The sequence below is a fragment of the Rhinopithecus roxellana genome, chromosome 1 (assembly GCF_007565055.1).
Source record: "Rhinopithecus roxellana isolate Shanxi Qingling chromosome 1, ASM756505v1, whole genome shotgun sequence".
Classification (NCBI taxonomy): Eukaryota; Metazoa; Chordata; class Mammalia; order Primates; family Cercopithecidae; genus Rhinopithecus; species Rhinopithecus roxellana.
The window spans coordinates 149,929,985-149,948,105 of NC_044549.1; the positions used below are offsets into that span (position 1 = coordinate 149,929,985).

Sequence of the window (18,121 nt, forward strand, 5' to 3'; positions counted from 1 at the left end):
TGACTCTTCCTTTCATGAGATATTTCTCTGTAGCAAGTGAGGCTGTTTAATAGCATTTTATCCCATTTCAGTACTTTCAAAATTGAAGTCAATTCTCGCAAACCCTGCTGATGCTTTGTCCAGTAAGCTTATATAATATTCTAAATCCTTTGTTTTCATTTCAACAATGTTTACAACATCTTCACCAGGAGCAGATTCCATCTCAAGAAAGCACTTTCTTTGCTCATCCATATGAAGCAACTCTTCATCCATTCAAATTTTATGAGATTGCAGCAATTCAGTCACATCTCAGGCTCCACTTCTAATTCTAGTTCTCTTGCTATTTCCACCATACCTACAGTTACAACCTCCACCGAAGTCTTGAACCCCAAAAAGTCATTCATGAGGGTTGAATCAACTTCTGTTAATATTGGTTAATGTTGATGTTTTTACCTTCTCCCATGAATCATGAATATTATGAATGACATCTAGAATGCTGAATTCTTTCCAGAAGATTTTCAATTTTCTTTGCCCAGATCCAATAAACGAATCACTCTCTATGGCAGCTATAGTCTTACAAAGTGTATTTCTTAAAAAATAAGACTTGAAATTTGAAATTACTCTTTAATCCATGGACTACAGAATAGATGTGTATTAGCAGGCATGAAAACATTAATTTCCTTATACATCTCCATCAGTGCTCTTGGAGGGTGACCAGGTGCATTGTCAATAAACAGTAACATTTTGAAAGGAATCTTTTTTTTCTAAGCAGTAGGTCTGAACAGTGGGCTGGAAATATTCAGTAAACCATGCTGTAGACAGATGTGCTGTCATCCCTGTTTTGTTGCTCTAGAAAAGTAGAGTTAGCATAATCCTTAAGGGCCCTAGGATTTTCAGAATAGCAAATAAGCATTGGCGTCAACTTAAAGTCACCAGCTGCATTAGCCCCTAATAAGAGAGACAGCCTCTCCCTTGGAGCCTTGAATCCAGTTACTGACTTATCTGTAGTTATTAAAGTCCTAGAAGACATCTTCTTCCAATAGAAGAGGCTGTTTCATTTCCACTGAGAGCTGTTTAGTCACCTTCATTAATTGTCTTAGTTAAATCTTCTGGATCACTTGCTGCAGCTGCTACAAGATTTGCTGTTTCACCTTGTACTTTTACATATAGAGACACCTTCTTTCTCTCAGTCTTAGGAACCAACCTCTTGCTAGTTTCAAACTTTTCATTTGCAGCTTCCTCACCTCTTTCAGCCTTCAAAGAATTGAAGGGAGTTAGGGCCTTGCTCTGGATTAGACTTTGGCTTAAAGTAATGTTGTGGCTGGTTTGATCCACTATCCAGACCACTGAAATTTTCTTCATATCAGCAATAAGGCCATTTTACTTCCCTATCATTCATGTGTTCACTGGAATAACACTTTTAATTTTCTTCAAGAACTCTTACTTTGCATTCACAGCTTGGCTGTTTGGTGCTAAAGGCCTAGCTTTTGGCCTGTCTTGGATTTTGACATGCCTTCCTCACTAAGCTTACCCATTTCTAGTTTTTTATTTAAAGAGAGAGACGTGACTCTTCCTTCCACTTGAACACTTAGAGGCCACTGTGGGATTCAGATTTCAAATATTATTGTCTCTCAAGGAATAGGGAAGCCCCAGGAGAGGAAGAGAGATGCGGAAACAGTCAGTGAAGCAGTCAGACACACACAATATTTATTGATTAAATTTGCATTCTTATAAAGGCACAGTTCGTGGCATCTCAAAACAATTACGATAGAAACAGCAAAGATCACTGATCACAGATCACAATAATAGAGGTAGTAATTATTTCAAAAAGTTTAAAATATTGCAAGAATTTATCAAAATGTGACACAGAGACAAAGCGAGCACATACTGTTAAAAAATGGTGCCAATAGACTTGCTAGATGCAAGGTTGCCACAAACATTCAATTTGTAAAAAACGCAGTATCTGGGAAGCACAATAAAGTGAAATACAATAAAGCAAAATGTGCCTGTATGTGCTTGCTTCTAGACTACAGGGAGCCCAGGATAAAAAGTATTAAGTCTTGCATTTGAGTTCACAGTTAGAAAATGAATCCTTGTTTATAAACAGTTGTAATAGTGGTTTAAAAGTTTCAAGCTGAGCAAGAAAGCTGGTGGAAACTAATTTATTGGTTTAATTATTTAAAAAAAGAACATTGGAAATAGATCAATCAGGACTGGGAAAGCTCATATCTTGGGCAAATATTTTTTTTTTGAGTAAATATTATGTGACCTCACTGTGCTAGGTGCCAAAAATCTATTGTAAATTTGATTAAAACCAAAAAACAAAACCACAAAAAATCCTATATTCTAGGAATTCACATCCCAAAGACATAAAATAAAATTATGTAAATAAAGAATTGCAAAACAATGAGCTTGCGAAAGTAGTTGTTTTGCAATTCTTTATTTACATGTGCTATTGCCTTTAACTGAGATAACATTTTTTAAAATGCCTTTACTCTTGTGGGCACTACTTCCACTTGCCAGCAAAAGTAAAGGCATTTCAGATGCAGAGATGTTTGAAGGATGGATGTTATATCTCAGTTAAAGGCAATAGCACATCCAGCCCAACAGGTATGCAAATTGATATGTGGGGAACAGGGAATAATCCTGTATGTTTGGAGTGTATAGAGCACGGGAGGAGTGGCAAAAGGTAAGACGGAAAAGGTAGAGTGAGACCAGGATGCAGAGATCTCATAGGCCAGTTGGAGAAGTTTGAGCTTAATTTATCAGCAAAATAGAGCCATAGACCCCTTATAAGCAGCAGATTGTCATGTTCAGATTTCCAGGAAGATCTTTTAGCTATGCGAGGGAAGTAAATTGGAGTGGGAGACTCAAACTCAAAACCCAGTCCACAAAAGAGAAAACAACACACACACAGCTTAATTGACATGGTGTATTTACTCTTTGAATTGATAGGAATTCATAAAATATTGTCATTCAGGCCCTTTCAAGGTAGATCACTTGTTCCAAATGGAGTGCCGGACAAAGAACAATCTTGACTTCCTTTTATTTCTGCTTTGTCATTGCAAGGGGTGAACAGAATATGTCTTGGTAGTTACTGGCTGACATAGTTTGAAAGCTAAAATCCCATGGTAGTGATTAAACTATTTTTTTTTCACCTAATGGATAAAAATGGAATAAAATGTTTCATAAACACTGGTGATTCTTTTGTAGTGAGTGTTTTCTGGCCAACCAAAGTAATTTTTCAACAACTATGAGTCTGGAAAGAAACTGGACTGGAAATGCAACTCTGATTCCTGGTTCAATTTTAAGTTTTGAGACTACCACACTGTGGCCCATCACCACCATCAACTATATCACAGTAGCATTCATCTTTTCTAAGGGAAAGCCATTTCGAAAACCCATCTATACAAACTGTAAGTATATACAGTTTAATTTTTCTTTCTGAATATTTTCCCATTCCCTTTCTCACCCTAGAGTTGTACCTCACTGGTGAAATGATGGGCTGAGGGAGAAACAATTGCATGACTCTGAAATTGTTGTTGAATGCAGTGGTCATGGGTGGTAGAGCCCACGTGCAGAAATCTGCTTGTTTGCAGATAAGCACGGACATTATTTAACTGTCGCGAGTCTTGTCCTATTGTGAGTCATCAAGAATCATTTTAAACACACACATGCATGTGAAGATATTTTATAAAAGGCTTTCTAACCAGTTCAAATGTAAATTGACCTCTTTAGCCTTATAACACTGGGCAAGTTACTTTAACTATTCTATGACCTTATTTCCTCATTGGCAGAATGGGAGGGAGTATCCTTAATTTGTTAAGTCCTGAGGGAAGGACTAAACAAAGCATTTTATGGAGTGGGCCTAGCACAATTTATGTAAAGGATCTGACGCTTATAATCGGGGCTCAAAAAATCTTATTTACTTTCCCAGTATATTAATTTCAGTAGAGTTTTAAAAAAACTCTTCGAAGCTACAATTAAGATCCTCCCAGCTAAGGCTGGGAGTGGTGACTCACTCCTGTAATCCCAGTACTTTGGGAGGCTGAGGTGGGAGGATTGCTTGAGTTCAGGAGTTTGAGACTAGCCTGGGCAACACAGTGAGACCTTGTCTCTAAAAAAAAATTTTTACAAATTAGCTGGGCATGGTGGCTCTTGCCTATAGTCCCAGCTACCTGGGGAGGCTGAGGTGAGAGGATTGCTTGAGCCTGGGAGTTCGAGGCTGCAGTGAGCCGGGATCACACCACTATACTCCAGCCTGGGTGACAGAGCAAGACCCTGTCTCAAAAAAAAAAAAAAAAAATAGTACATCCAACATGAAGTACTAGTTAAAAAACAAAATTTGTGCTGGTCTGATAAGATTTTAGAAAATAGTGTCTCATTTGGTTTTAGTTTGCATTTTTTTCGTGATCTTTTTTCCATTGTCTTTATGCACAGGAAGTTTTTTCTAATTATGAAATAGTATAATTATCATGATTAGTTCTGAAGTGCTTTTAAAATCTAATGTTAATTTTGGTGTATAGTTTGAGGTAGGGATTAAAACAAGTTTCTGCAACTAGTCAACTGGTTTTTCTAGCAGCTTTTATTGACTATTGAGTTTTTAATATTAATTATTTTTCCACTGAATATACCACCTTTATCATAACTATCTTCATATATATTTGTACATCATTTATATTATGAATTATGTTTATACATATATGTCTATATAGTTTCCAGACTATCTTTTCTGTTTTTAAACATCAGTCTATTCTTGATTTACCACTCTACTTTAAAACGTATAGTTTTATGTTTTACTTAATAAGTGGCAAGATCAGTGTACCCTCATTATTCCTCATTTTAAAAAAAGTATTTCTTTCTTTCCTGTTCATTCTTTAAGATAAACTCTAGAATGAATTGCCAGGCTTTTAAAATTTCCCTTTGGGCTTTTGATACTTTGGGAAGAATTTACGTTGGTATATAACTTAATCTTCCCATTTAGGAACATGTCATGTCTCCCCATTTATTCTTGCTGTTTGTTAATGTCGCTTAGTAAATATTTGTTGTTTTCTCCATTACAAATCCTGCCTGCACATTGATTTAAGAAACTAATCTGGCCAGGCGTGGTGGCTCACACCTGTAATCCCAGCACTTTGGGAGGCCAAGGCGGGCAGATCACCTGAAGTCAGGAGTTCAAGACCAGCCTGGCCAACATGGTGAAACCCCGTCTCTGATAAATAATACAAACATTAGCCGGGCGTGGTGGTAGGCACCTGTAATCTCAGCTACTTGGGAGGCTGGGGCAGGGAGAATTGCCTTGGCAACAGAGCAAGACTCTGTCTCAAAACAAAACAAAACAAAAACTACTCCTTTGTATTTTATATTTTTGGTTATATTGTGAATGACTTTTCCATTATATTTTCTAATGGGTTATCACTAATACACAGGAAATGTATGGTGTTGTTATACATTAATAATTTTAAAAATTATAAATGTATTTTACAAGCAGAATATATTTGTTGTCTAGTACTTTATTATTATTTTTGAGATAAGAGTCTTGCTCTTTCGCACAGGCTGAAGTGCAGTGGCATGATCTCGGCTCACTGCAACCTTTGCCTCCCGGGATCAAGCAATTCTCTGCCTCAGCCTCCCGAGTAGCTGGGATTACAGGCACCCACGACCACACCCGGCTAATTTTTTTTTGTATTTTCAGTAGAGGCGGGGTTTTACCATCTTGGCCAGGCTAGTCTTGAACTCCTGACCTCGTGATCCACCTGCCTCGGCCTCCCAAAGTGCTGGGATTACAGGCATGAACCACTGCATCCGGTCTAGTACTTCAATTTCAATAGTAGCTGCAAAGTCCTTTTACATGAATTGAGTGAATTAGAGGTAGATTAGTGACCTCACAGTGACTTAAAGCTTGTGGGTAAATTAAAACCCCTATACCAAACATAACTGATAATTTTAAATGTAAAATGTTTTACAATTTAGCATACAGGTATGCTAACCAATGTAATGTGATAACAAACACATACTCTCAGGTTGTAAGTCAAAAGCCTTTGGAACTACTATTAAAATATACAAGCAACTTTATTTTGATATAACAGAAAACTTTTTGCCCTTTTTAACAACCTTTGACAGAAACTCGACTTTATGATGAGAAGATATAGAAAAAGTAGAGACTTACTTTTCTGGAAACAAGTGTGAACATTTACTAACCTTATCTGAAAATAAAGTGTAATGGCTTACACAGGATGTGCTTTCCTAAAGCACCTGCATTGACAGAACCCTCTTCTTTCATGATTCCCTAGCAGCATCAACTAACCAACAAGAGCCAACATTCAGCTCTTTATTACATCTTTTCAATCAAAGCTGAATTTTAAAAGATGACCTTATAATTTTGTTTCTACATTGCTCACTTGTGCACAGGCGAGGCCTAGTTTTTAGACCATTAGACAGTGATGTGCACACCAGTCAGCCCCAGTCGCTAGTGAGATCCAGGCCTTCATCAGAACAGACCTTTCAGGCACCCTCTTCTTTCCAGCTTCTGGGTTCCTGGGACTCCAAATCCATGAAGTAAATGAAAAATCCACACAGCCATTTCCTGAAATCGTATCACCAAGCCATTTAGATTGCTTTATCCTGAGAGATGCAATTCCTACTTTTCTTCTGTCTGCCTCATACCCTTCTCAGGCACTTCTGAGAGGTGCTACATTTATTTATATACATAAAGTGAGGCATGAATAAATATTGAGGGTGTGTGTAGGTGCTCAAGGATGAAAACAGAACTCTGTTCACTTCAGAAATAGAGCCTGCTATCAAGGGGCAGTTGCCTCAGATTTCGGGTTGGTATAGGCCTATAGAGAGTTGGGGGTGGGGGGAGTGAAGCAACACTGAATAAATGAGGTAGAGTGTAAGAGAAAACTTAAGTTTGTTCATTTATTTATAACTTCACAGGATTATCAGAATCATTTGTATCATGGCAATGCTGATTCAATGCTATTGTTTGGGCCTGAAGGTGATAATTCTATAAAAGATATTTCTAAGGTACCACCTCTAAAGTGCTCTGCTAAAAGCTCTGACAGAGGAGTGGGTGAGGTTGGGAATAAGAGCAGAGATGCTGGCACAGTGCATCTGGGAAGTTTAGCTCCCAAAATTAAAACAGTTTGGGCAGGATGGAAAGAAGGAATGCAACAGACGTACATGCTAATTCCTCATTTACTTTTTCAAGTCAGAGTCCCAGAGAACCAGAGACAAAGCCATTTTCAAATGCTCACAGTCCAGTTGATACATGAATTAAGATCATGCAAAGCAGAGTTTGATACATACTATATGAAACAAGCTTTTGTAAGGGAGTACTACTCTCTGAAGAGGAAGTGGTATTTTAACTGGGTTAAGAAAAATTGGAGGCTGGGCACTGTGGCCCACACCTGTAATCATAGCACTTTGGGAGGCTGAGGCGGGTGGATCACAGGTCAGGAGTTCGAGCCCAGCCTGGCCAATATGGTGAAACCCCGTCTCTATGAAAAAAGAAAAAATTAGCCACACGTGGTGGCGGGCACCTGTAGTCTCAGCTACTCGGGAGGCTGAGGCAGGAGAATCGCTTGAACCAGGGAGGCAGAGGTTACAGTGAGCTAAGATCGTGCCACTGCACTCCAGCCTGGGCGACAGAGACTCCGTCTCAAAAAAAAAAAAAAAAAAAAAAAAAGAGGGGGAGGAGGAGGAGAAAAATTGGAGCATGCCCCAAGACAGGAATATTGTTATGTACACAGGGCATTTTTTTTTTTTTTTTTTTTTTTTTTAACAAAGACACAGAAGCTGGAGAGTGTTGGGCCTCCGTGGAAGCTGGAGGTTTTATGGTTTACCTTTCCGGTTGCCCATAAGGAAGAGTAGTCAGAGACCAGATTAAAGGCTGATTAGGCCCACACTGTGGAAGGCCTTGAATGTCGATCCCTGAACTTTATTCTCTAGGCAACGAGGAAGAATGAGATGGTGACAAGAAGACTGTTGATCCCATGCAAGCACAACTCACTAGACACACAGTGATAGTGAACCCGGGCAGCAGCTTCATGGACTGCTGTAAATATTACAGCTACTGTAATACATTTGATTAACAGTCTACTACATCCAGACTTTCAAGGAAAGATTCTAAGATATTACCTTCATCTTATAAGCATTAGAACATATTTCAAAACATATGAGGATATATCAAAACATCTGAAGATATATCTGGTATTTGCCCAACAGAGATAATTGATTTTGCAATGTGTGCCAGATTATAAGAAACATTCTTTTTAACATCTAAAAATGATGTTTGGTATTTCCTCAGATATATTTTCATTTCTGCTGCTAGCTGCCTTGGGCCTCACAATTTTCATTCTGTTTTCTGACTTTCAAGTTATATACCGTGGAATGGAGGTAAGTGGCATTCATTTGCACATCTGGCATGGCTCATGTACATGGACCGTGTATTCACTGTAATTCACAAGTCAATTATTACTGTATTCTCTTTGACCACCAGATACGGTGAGGCTATTTCTGTGTACTAGAAGGGCAAATAAGATACCTGAATTTCACCTACACTGGCCTCCAATGGTTTTCATTTTATCAACATTATTGGGGACATTTATCCTGTACCTACCTGAAATATTATGTTTGGATACTTTATTATGCTATGTTATACCAATACAATAAAATTAATGCAATAATACAATAATTTTCCAAGTACAATTTTCAAAAAAATAAACCGTATCATAGAAATCCTTTATAATGTAGTTATAAAGGGAAAGAAAACATAGACTTGTAAGACAGTCATGTGTTGTCAGACATTGACTATATGAAGCTTTGTATCAGTGGATATAATTTGATCCAGGATGCCCTGGGTTGAAATTTAATTCATCAAGAGGTTATTGAACTAATTCTTGGACCCAGTATTGTGAGAGAAATAAAAGAAAGAGAAGGGTTGGCTCCTGACCTTCGAGTCATAGATTTGTTGTGAAGATGAGACATACTGGAATGCTACCTGAGGCTATCCATACTTGAAGAGGGTGTGAAAATAGACAGAACTGGGAAGAATATAGAAGATGGAGGCCTCACTGTGGACTGTGGCTGTCATGGGAGGCATTTCATGGATGACATGCGACTTGACCTGGGTCCAAAAGGATAGGCTACATTTTGCTAGGTAGGAGGCAGGGATATTCCCAACAAGAACAGCATAAGAAGCAAAGAGGACTGAAAGAGCTTTTGTCTTAGAAATGCAAATGAATGTAGGGTGGCAGAGACAGAAATCAAAAGCAAGGCTTACCCAAGCACTAGAAGACTGGCTAAAACTGAGGCCATGTGCTGTGGAGTATGAACGAGAATGAATAATAAAGGCAGGCATGGATGGATGGAGGCAGCTAGACAAGTTTAGACTTTATGCCAAGAGCAACATGGAGTGAATGAAGCTATCTGAACAGGCTTCTCAGCAGGGCACTGAAGACAGATTAATTAGATGATGGCAGGAAGACTACATGTGAGAGGAGAGAGAAGCAATTAGGAAATGAAAACCCAGTCATTCATTTATTTATCAAACATGAAGCTCCAAAGTGAGTTTGGTACTAGAGTTACAAAGACGAATAAGGTGTGGTCACTGCTCTCAAGTAGTTTAGAAGCTAGGAGAGAAGACCATTGCATAAATAAATAATTCCAGGGTCAGGCATGGTGGCTCATGCCTGTAATCCCAGCACTCTAGGAGGCCAAGGCGGGTGGATCACTTGAGGTCAGGAGTTCGAGACCAGCCTGGCCAACATGTTAAAATCCCGTCTCTACTAAAAATAGAAAAATCAGCTGGGTGTCGTGGCAGGTGCCTGTAATCCCAGCTACTCGGGAGGCTGAGGCAGGAGAATGGCTTAAACCAGGGAGGCGGAGGTTGCAGTGAGCTGAAATTGTGCCACTGCACTCCAGCCTGGGAGACACAGCGAGACTCCATCTCAAAATTAAATAATTCAGAATCAAGTGCCTTCCAGGTCAAGGAGAAGATGGAGAAGAGTTAGTTCTCCTGGATCGGAGTGGTGGTAGCCGTGAGAAAAACAGCCAGGTTCTCTGCTAGAATCTGACCCAACTTTTCCAAACAACCCTTTAATCCAAACAACCCTTTACAGTTTGCTGTATTTCACAACTTGATAAAGACTGTCTCCACCTGGGGAAAAAAATGACAAAGTATCACTTTGAAATAACCAGTATCAGCATAGGGGTGAGAATTGGGGATGAGCATTTAGATAGTATGGAGGGTCAGTGGGTTTTGTTCTCAAGGGAGTTCAGTCCCACACGCAGTCAGTCATAAATATTCTACTCTTGGGTAGGGTCTCAGAAAAAAGGCTGTGTAACTAGCCTTTCGCTATGGATGCAGCCGTGGGAAGTTATGGATGCAGCCGTGGGAAGTTACGGCTCTCACACTTCCAATAATTGTATTTAATGATCAATGTGTACCCTTAAATTTTAAAAACTGGGGGGTTTGGAGGGTTCATTCAACTTTCATTAAGCCATCAGATATAGGGCCAGGAGCAATCTGCATCTAGTTTCAATCAAAATATACTTACATTTCTCTGTCCTCCTTAAGGAATGAATTTCAGGTAGAATTTGCTTTGGGAAAATTAGAAGTATTAACATTATTTGATGAATGATTTAATCTTAGCCTTCTCTCTGTTTGAAAAGATAAAAATGAAGAGAGACATATAGCCTCCAAAATGTCCTGTCTTATATTTGTGATTCAGGGCACATTTCTCAGTAGACACCATTAGGCTGTCAACGCTACACAGGCCAAGAGGTAGTCCATTCTCCTTTGAATTCTGGCTCTGCCATTTATTTAGCAGCTTTGGGTCCTTCCGTTGTATTATCTGTAAAGTAATGCCCACCTCTAAGCTCAGAGTTATTACAAATATATAAATTAAATAATATGATCTTTTTTCAAAGTGTAAAGTATGAAAAATGTAATAATGGTATTTGTTTTTCAACAGTTGGTCCCAACCATAACATCGTGGAGGGTTTTAATTTTGGTGGTAACCCTCACCCAATTCTGTGTGACTTTCTTTGTAGAGGTAAAGTAATCTCTGTACTTTTTCTAGGAAGATAAACAAATTAAGGATCTCATTTTCAACAGGTGCTTATTTTCTAGAGCAACCACTTTGATCCCCCAGAATGATAATTATTAAGGGTTTATTAAAATGGTACACATTATTTTGGAGGAAAATTTTAGGGGGAATGATTTACAATTATTTGAAGTCTGCATAGAAATGCATAGAAAGGAAAACATGAATTAATTCTAATCTTGTTTCCATGAATGCACTGTATTGCACTTTTCTAATATTTTCAACAATCTAGTAAAGACTAGACCAGGTGACCTTCCAACCCTAAAACTCAATGAGACTTTTTAGAGTGAAGAACTGCCTTCTGGAGGGTTTCCTAAGAAAGAGGAGAAGCCGTTGCTTATTCTAGTCAATTCTTTTTCTTGAAGGTCTTCCCCTTACAGTGTTTCTTTTCTACTCAGTGTCACTAAATGACTTTACCCACTTAGTAAGAGGTTCAAGTACTATCTTGGTAAAAGGAGAGTTCCTTTTTGTAAAAGGAGTTTTGTTTTATTTTAACTCATGTGCTTTAAGACTTTTTGGAAAAGGGATCGACCAAATTTTAAAATATATATATACCTCATTATATATAGTATGTTTAAATTTTCTCATACTCTTTAACTCAGGGATTCCATTTTTGAGACTGTGTATTTTAATAACCCAAAAGAAGAGAAAAATACTACATGTATGAAGGTACTTATAATATTATCTACAGTGGCAAAATATTACATTCAACTTAAGTGTTGTTGAGATGCTGTTTGTTTAAATAGCTATACAGCAATTTGAGGAAATGCTAAACAGTCACTAAAAATGATTATTAATCATATTGTACCTACATTCTTATCATAATAAAATAACACTTTTAAAAGGCTAAAGCTACATAAAAATTGTTTACCACAGAAAGTTTAGCATAAATAAAAGTGGGATGCAAAATTTGACAAATTTCATTACTATAAATGGATAAAAATTGTGTGGTCATGTGAACAAAAGAAAACTCAAAAAATGAAAACCAATAACCATTTGATTTCTAGAGTTCAACACTTTATTCAACAAACTCTTATTTGACATGGTAGGTGGCAGGCAGCAGGGCTAATGGTGATTTTTCTTTTCTTCATTTTGAGCACGTTACTGCTGTTATCATTTCAGTCTGAGGGTAAAATCATTCTAAGAAAATCCCTAGCCAGGACTTAACCAGGAAATGTGTGGAAAGGAAGCTTTTGGCAGATTTATGTGAACACAAGCACCCTCTTGCTTCTTAAGGGAAGAGTTCCAGGACTTGGAAAAGGAGATGTAGATACAGCAGCAATAAGCACACCTCAGAGGAAGGCCTGGAGAAGGGGGCGGGCTGCGGTGGCCAGCGGCCTGGCTGCAGGGGGACCTGCGCAATAAATTGATTGTCTTTCCCATCTGATTTTTCAGGATGCCATCCTTCAAAATCATGAGCTCTGGCTGTTGATCAAAAGAGAATTTGGATTCTACTCTAAAAGTCAATATAGGACTTGGCAAAAGAAGCTGGCAGAAGACTCAACCTGGCCTCCCACAAACAGGACAGATTATTCAGGTGACGGCAAAAAGGGATTCTACATCAACAGAGGCTATGAAAGCCATGAACAGATTCCAGAAAGAAAACTCAAATTGGGAAGCCAACCCACAGAACAGCATTTTTGGACCAGGCTGTAATCAGAATTGTTGTCGTACATGCTGAACAGCACTGCTTTTCTCCCCAAATTAACACATTGTGGAGAAGTGATGATCCTCTCCCCTTATCTTTCCTCTCTCCATTCAAGCACTCAAAGCATATTTTCAATGCATTAAACCTAGCAGCAAAAGACCTTAGATACGCTTATTCTGACTGTATGCTTTACCAATGAGAGAAAAATTATACATTTCCTGTGTTATCCTTTTCAATAAACTGTATTCATTTTGCATAGTATTATTTTGTTTAAAATGAACAGCTTTCATGGTACTGTAGTCAAATTAGTAGTATGAACATCAATTGAAAAAAGAAAAATTGAGGCAACATTTGGTCTTTGAAAGTTTTACTAATACATTAGTTGTCACAAGTTTACTTAAATCTTTGTGAAGAACATTTACATATATATTTTTTCCCAAGGTCACAGTTGCTCTTTCTGTTTCACTTTTATGCTTTTCATAGAGAAACAAGGACCAATCAACCCTTTCGGAAATTCAACGCTAACTATAAGAAGCCAGAATTATGTGGACGTGGTAGAATGAAGATGTTTGTTAATTCCATATAATCTTGGCATGGGCACCATAAATGTCTAAGCAGATTCCACCAAAGTTTGGCATCACTCAAGGTATAGTGTTTTGGGGCCAGGGAATGGGAAGGTTTAGAGTAGGTCACAAAGGTAATGAAATAAACAGTAAAAAGATACTTATACAAGAAGCATGGCAACATTATTTACTTCTTGTTACCGACACATGAAAACCTCAAGTTTTTTTTTTTTAATTCTTTTTTTTTTTTTTTTTTTTGAGATGGTGACCTGCTCTGTCACCCAGGCTGGAGTGCAGTGGCACAATTTTAGCTCACTGCAACCTCTGCCTCCCGGATTCAAGTGATCCTCCTGCCTCAGCCTCCCGAGCAGCTGGGATACAGGCACCCGCCATCATGCCCAGCTAATATTTGTATTTTTAGGAAAGATGGCGTTTCACCATGTTGTCCAGGCTGGTCTCAAACTCCTGACCTCAAGTGATCTACCCGCCTCAGCCTCCCAAAGTGCTGGGATTACAGGTGTGAGCCACTGTGCCCGGCCTCAAGCTCTAACCTTAAAAGTTGTCCAGAACTCAACATTACTCATCTTAAAAACAATGCTAGAAAAGGGACTCATAATATTTGTAACTGCAGCATGACAATTCTCAGGCTACTAAACAACCTTAAGTTCTAGCTCATCTTTTAATTATCTAAATCATCCTATTAGATGCACATTAAATACCACATGAAAGGGTGCATCCTTTACAAATATGTTCTGTACACTATTACCTTTTATATATCACCCTCACCAGAAACTTGAGAGAAAATTTATTTCTAGTGCACATTTTAAATTACCTACTAGGCTTTCCTTATAACGATAAATCTATTTTTGCTAATTTAACAGATCATAGGCAATTAGTTAACCAGTTCAATTACATGAGTGCCAATTATGTGCCTAATACCATGATGTACAGATTCAACATATGACAGCCTTGACTTTACAGTTCTGACATCTTAGAATGTTTTCAACATGAAATTTACTACAGTAAATCATATTATAAATGTTACACAAACCACCAGCATAAATGCAAAGTCCTATAAAAACAATCCTTCTGTGTTTACATTTTGTTTGCTTTATTTTTTTATTATTTGTTATTATTATTATAATACTTTAAGTTCTAGGGTACATGTGCATAATGTGCAGGTTTGTAACATATGTATACTTGTGCCATGTTGGTGTGCTGCACCCATCAACTCGTCAGCACCCATCAACTCGTCATTTACATCAGGTATAACTCCCAATGCAATCCCTCCCCCCTCCCCCCTCCCCATGATAGGCCCCAGTGTGTGATGTTCCCCTTCCCAAGTCCAAGTGATCTCATTGTTCAGTTCCCACCTATGAGTGAGAACATGCGGTGTTTGGTTTTCTGTTCTGGTGATAGTTTGCTAAGAATGATGGTTTCCAGCTGCATCCATGTCCCTACAAAGGACACAAACTCATCCTTTTTTACGGATGCATAGTATTCCATGGTGTATATGTGCCACATTTTCTTAATCCAGTCTGTCACTGATGGACATTTGGGTTGATTCCAAGTCTTTGCTATTGTGAATAGTGCCGCAATAAACATACGTGTGCATGTGTCTTTATAGCAGCATGATTTATGATCCTTTGGGTATATACCCAGTAATGGGATGGCTGGGTCATATATATGGTACATCTAGTTCTAGATCCTTGAGGAATTGCCATACTGTTTTCCATAATGGTTGAACTAGTTTACAATCCCACCAACAGTGTAAAAGTGTTCCTATTTCTCCACATCCTCTCCAGCACCTATTGTTTCCTGACTTTTTAATGATTGCCATTCTAATGGGTGTGAGATGGTATCTCATTGTGGTTTTGATTTGCATTTCTCTGATGGCGAATGATGATGAGCATTTTTTCATGTGTTTGTTGGCTGTATGAATGTCTTCTTTTGAGAAATGTGTTCATCTCCTTTGCCCACTTTTTGATGGGGTTGTTTTTTTCTTGTAAATTTGTTTGAGTTCTTTGTAGGTTCTGGATATCAGCCATTTGTCAGATAAGTAGATTGCAAAAATTTTCTCCCATTCTGTAGGTTGCCTGTTCACTCTGATGGTAGTTTCTTTTGCTGTGCAGAAGCTCTTTAGTTTAATTAGATCCCATTTGTCAATTTTGGCTTTTGGTGCCGTTGCTTTTGGTGTTTTAGACATGAAGTCCTTGCCCGTGCCTATGTCCTGAATGGTACTACCTAGGTTTTCTTCTAGGGTTTTTATGGTATTAGGTCTAACATTTAAGTCTCTAATCCATCTTGAATTAATTTTCGTATAAGGAGTAAGGAAAGGATCCAGTTTCACCTTTCTACTTATGGCTAGCCAATTTTCCCAGCACCATTTATTAAATAGAGAATCCTTTCCCCATTTCTTGTTTCTCTCAGGTTTGTCAAAGATCAGATGGCTGTAGATGTGTGGTATTATTTCTGAGGACTCTGTTCTGTTCCATTGGTCTATATCTCTGTTTTGGTACCAGTACCATGCTATTTTGGTTACTGTAGCCTTGTAGTATAGTTTGAAGTCAGGTAGCGTGATGCCTCCAGCTTTGTTCTTTTGACTTAGGATTGTCTTGGCAATGTGGGCTCTTTTTTGGTTCCATATGAACTTTAAAGTAGTTTTTTCCAATTCTGTGAAGAAACTCATTGGTGGCTTGATGGGGATGGCATTGAGTCTATAAATAACCTTGGGCAGTATGGCCATTTTCACGATATTGATTCTTCCTATCCATGAGCATGGTATGTTCTTCCATTTGTTTGTGTCCTCTTTTATTTCACTGAGCAGTGGTTTGTAGTTCTCCTTGAAGAGGTCCTTCACATCCCTTGTAAGTTGAATTCCTAGATATTTTATTCTCTTTGAAGCAATTGTGAATGGAAGTTCATTCCTGATTTGGCTGTCTGTTTGTTACTGGTGTATAAGAATGCTTGTGATTTTTGCACATTAATTTTGTATCCTGAGACTTTGCTGAAGTTGCTTATCAGCTTAAGGAGATTTTGGGCTGAGATGATGGGGTTTTCTAAATATACAATCATGTCATCTGCAAACAGGGACAATTTGACTTCTTCTTTTCCTAACTGAATACCCTTGATTTCTTTCTCTTGCCTGATTGCCCTAGCCAGAACTTCCAACACTATGTTGAATAGGAGTGGTGAGAGAGGGCATCCGTGTCTTGTGCCAGATTTCAAAGGGAATTTTTCCAGTATTTGCCATTTCAGTATGATATTGGCTGTGGGTTTGTCATAAAAAGCTCTTATTATTTTGAGGTACGTTCCATCAATACCGAATTTATTGAGCGTTTTTAGCATGAAGGGCTGTTGAATTTTGTCAAAGGCCTTTTCTGCATCTATTGAGATAATCATGTGGTTCTTGTCTTTGGTTCTGTTTATATGCTGGATTACGTTTATTGATTTGTGAATGTTGAACCAGCCTTGCATCCCAGGGATGAAGCCCACTTGATCATGGTGGATAAGCTTTTTGATGTGCTACTGAATCCGGTTTGCCAGTATTTTATTGAGGATTTTTGCATCGATGTTCATCAGGGATATTGGTCTAAAATTCTCTTTTTTTGTTGTGTCTCTGCCAGGCTTTGGTATCAGGATGATGCTGGCCTCATAAAATGAGTTAGGGAGGATTCCCTCTTTTTCTATTGATTGGAATAGTTTCAGAAGGAATGGTACCAGCTCCTCCTTGTACCTCTGGTAGAATTCAGCTGTGAATCCATCTGGTCCTGGACTTTTTTTGGTTGGTAGGCTATTAATTTTTGCCTCAATTTCAGAGCCTGCTATTGGTCTATTCAGGGATTCAACTTCTTCCCTGGTTTAGTCTTGGAAGAGTGTAAGTATCCAGGAAATTATCCATTTCTTCTAGATTTTCTAGTTGATTTGCGTAGAGGTGTTTATAGTATTCTCTGATGGTAGTTTGTATTTCTGTGGGGTCGGTAGTGATATCCCCTTTATCATTTTTTATTGCGTCTATTTGATTCTTCTCTCTTTTCTTCTTTATTAGTCTTGCTAGCTGTCTGTCAATTTTGTTGATCTTTTCAAAAAACCAACTCCTGGATTCATTGATTTTTTGGAGGGTTTTTTGTGTCTCTATCTCCTTCAGTTCTGCTCTGATCTTAGTTATTTCTTGCCTTCTGCTAGCTTTGGAATGTATTTGCTCTTGCCTCTCTAGTTCTTTTAATTGTGATGTTAGAGTGTCAATTTTAGATCTTTCCTGCTTTCTCTTGTGGGCATTTAGTGCTATAAATTTCCCTCTACACACTGCTTTACATGTGTCCCAGAGATTCTCGTATGTTGTATCTTTGTTCTCATTGGTTTCAAAGAACATCTTTATTTCTGCCTTCATTTCTTTATGTACCCAGTAGTCATTCAAGAGCAGGTTGTTCAGTTTCCATGTAGTTGAGCGGTTTTGATTGAGTTTCTTAGTCCTGAGTTCTAGTTTGATTGCACTGTGGTCTGAGAGACAGTTTGTTATAATTTCTGTTCTTGTACATTTGCTGAGGAGTGCTTTACTTCCAATTATGTGGTCAATTTTGGAATAAGTGTGACGTGGTGCTGAGAAGAATGTATATTCTGTTGATTTGGGGTGGAGAGTTCTATAGATGTCTATTAGGTCTGCTTGCTGCAGAGATGAGTTCAATTCCTGGATATCCTTGTTAACTTTGTCTCGTTGATCTGTCTAATGTTGACAGTGGGGTGTTGAAGTCTCCCATTATTATTGTATGGGAGTCTAAGTCTCTTTGTAATACAGTCTCTAAGGACTTGCTTTATGAATC

General features: G+C 38.3%; 1 protein-coding gene across 1 annotated transcript in view; it reads left to right on the forward strand.

Annotated features, from left to right (window-relative positions):
* Positions 1–12,997, forward strand: part of ATP13A5 (ATPase 13A5) — a 95,137-nt gene extending 82,140 nt beyond the window's left edge. Inside the window, exons 27-30 of the mRNA XM_030932141.1 lie at positions 3,193–3,395; positions 8,291–8,379; positions 10,959–11,039; positions 12,486–12,997. Of these exons, the coding sequence (XP_030788001.1) occupies positions 3,193–3,395; positions 8,291–8,379; positions 10,959–11,039; positions 12,486–12,746 (634 nt within the window). The 3' untranslated portion in view covers positions 12,747–12,997. The remainder of the gene's footprint in view (positions 1–3,192; positions 3,396–8,290; positions 8,380–10,958; positions 11,040–12,485) is intronic.
* Positions 12,998–18,121: the final 5,124 nt, after the last annotated feature.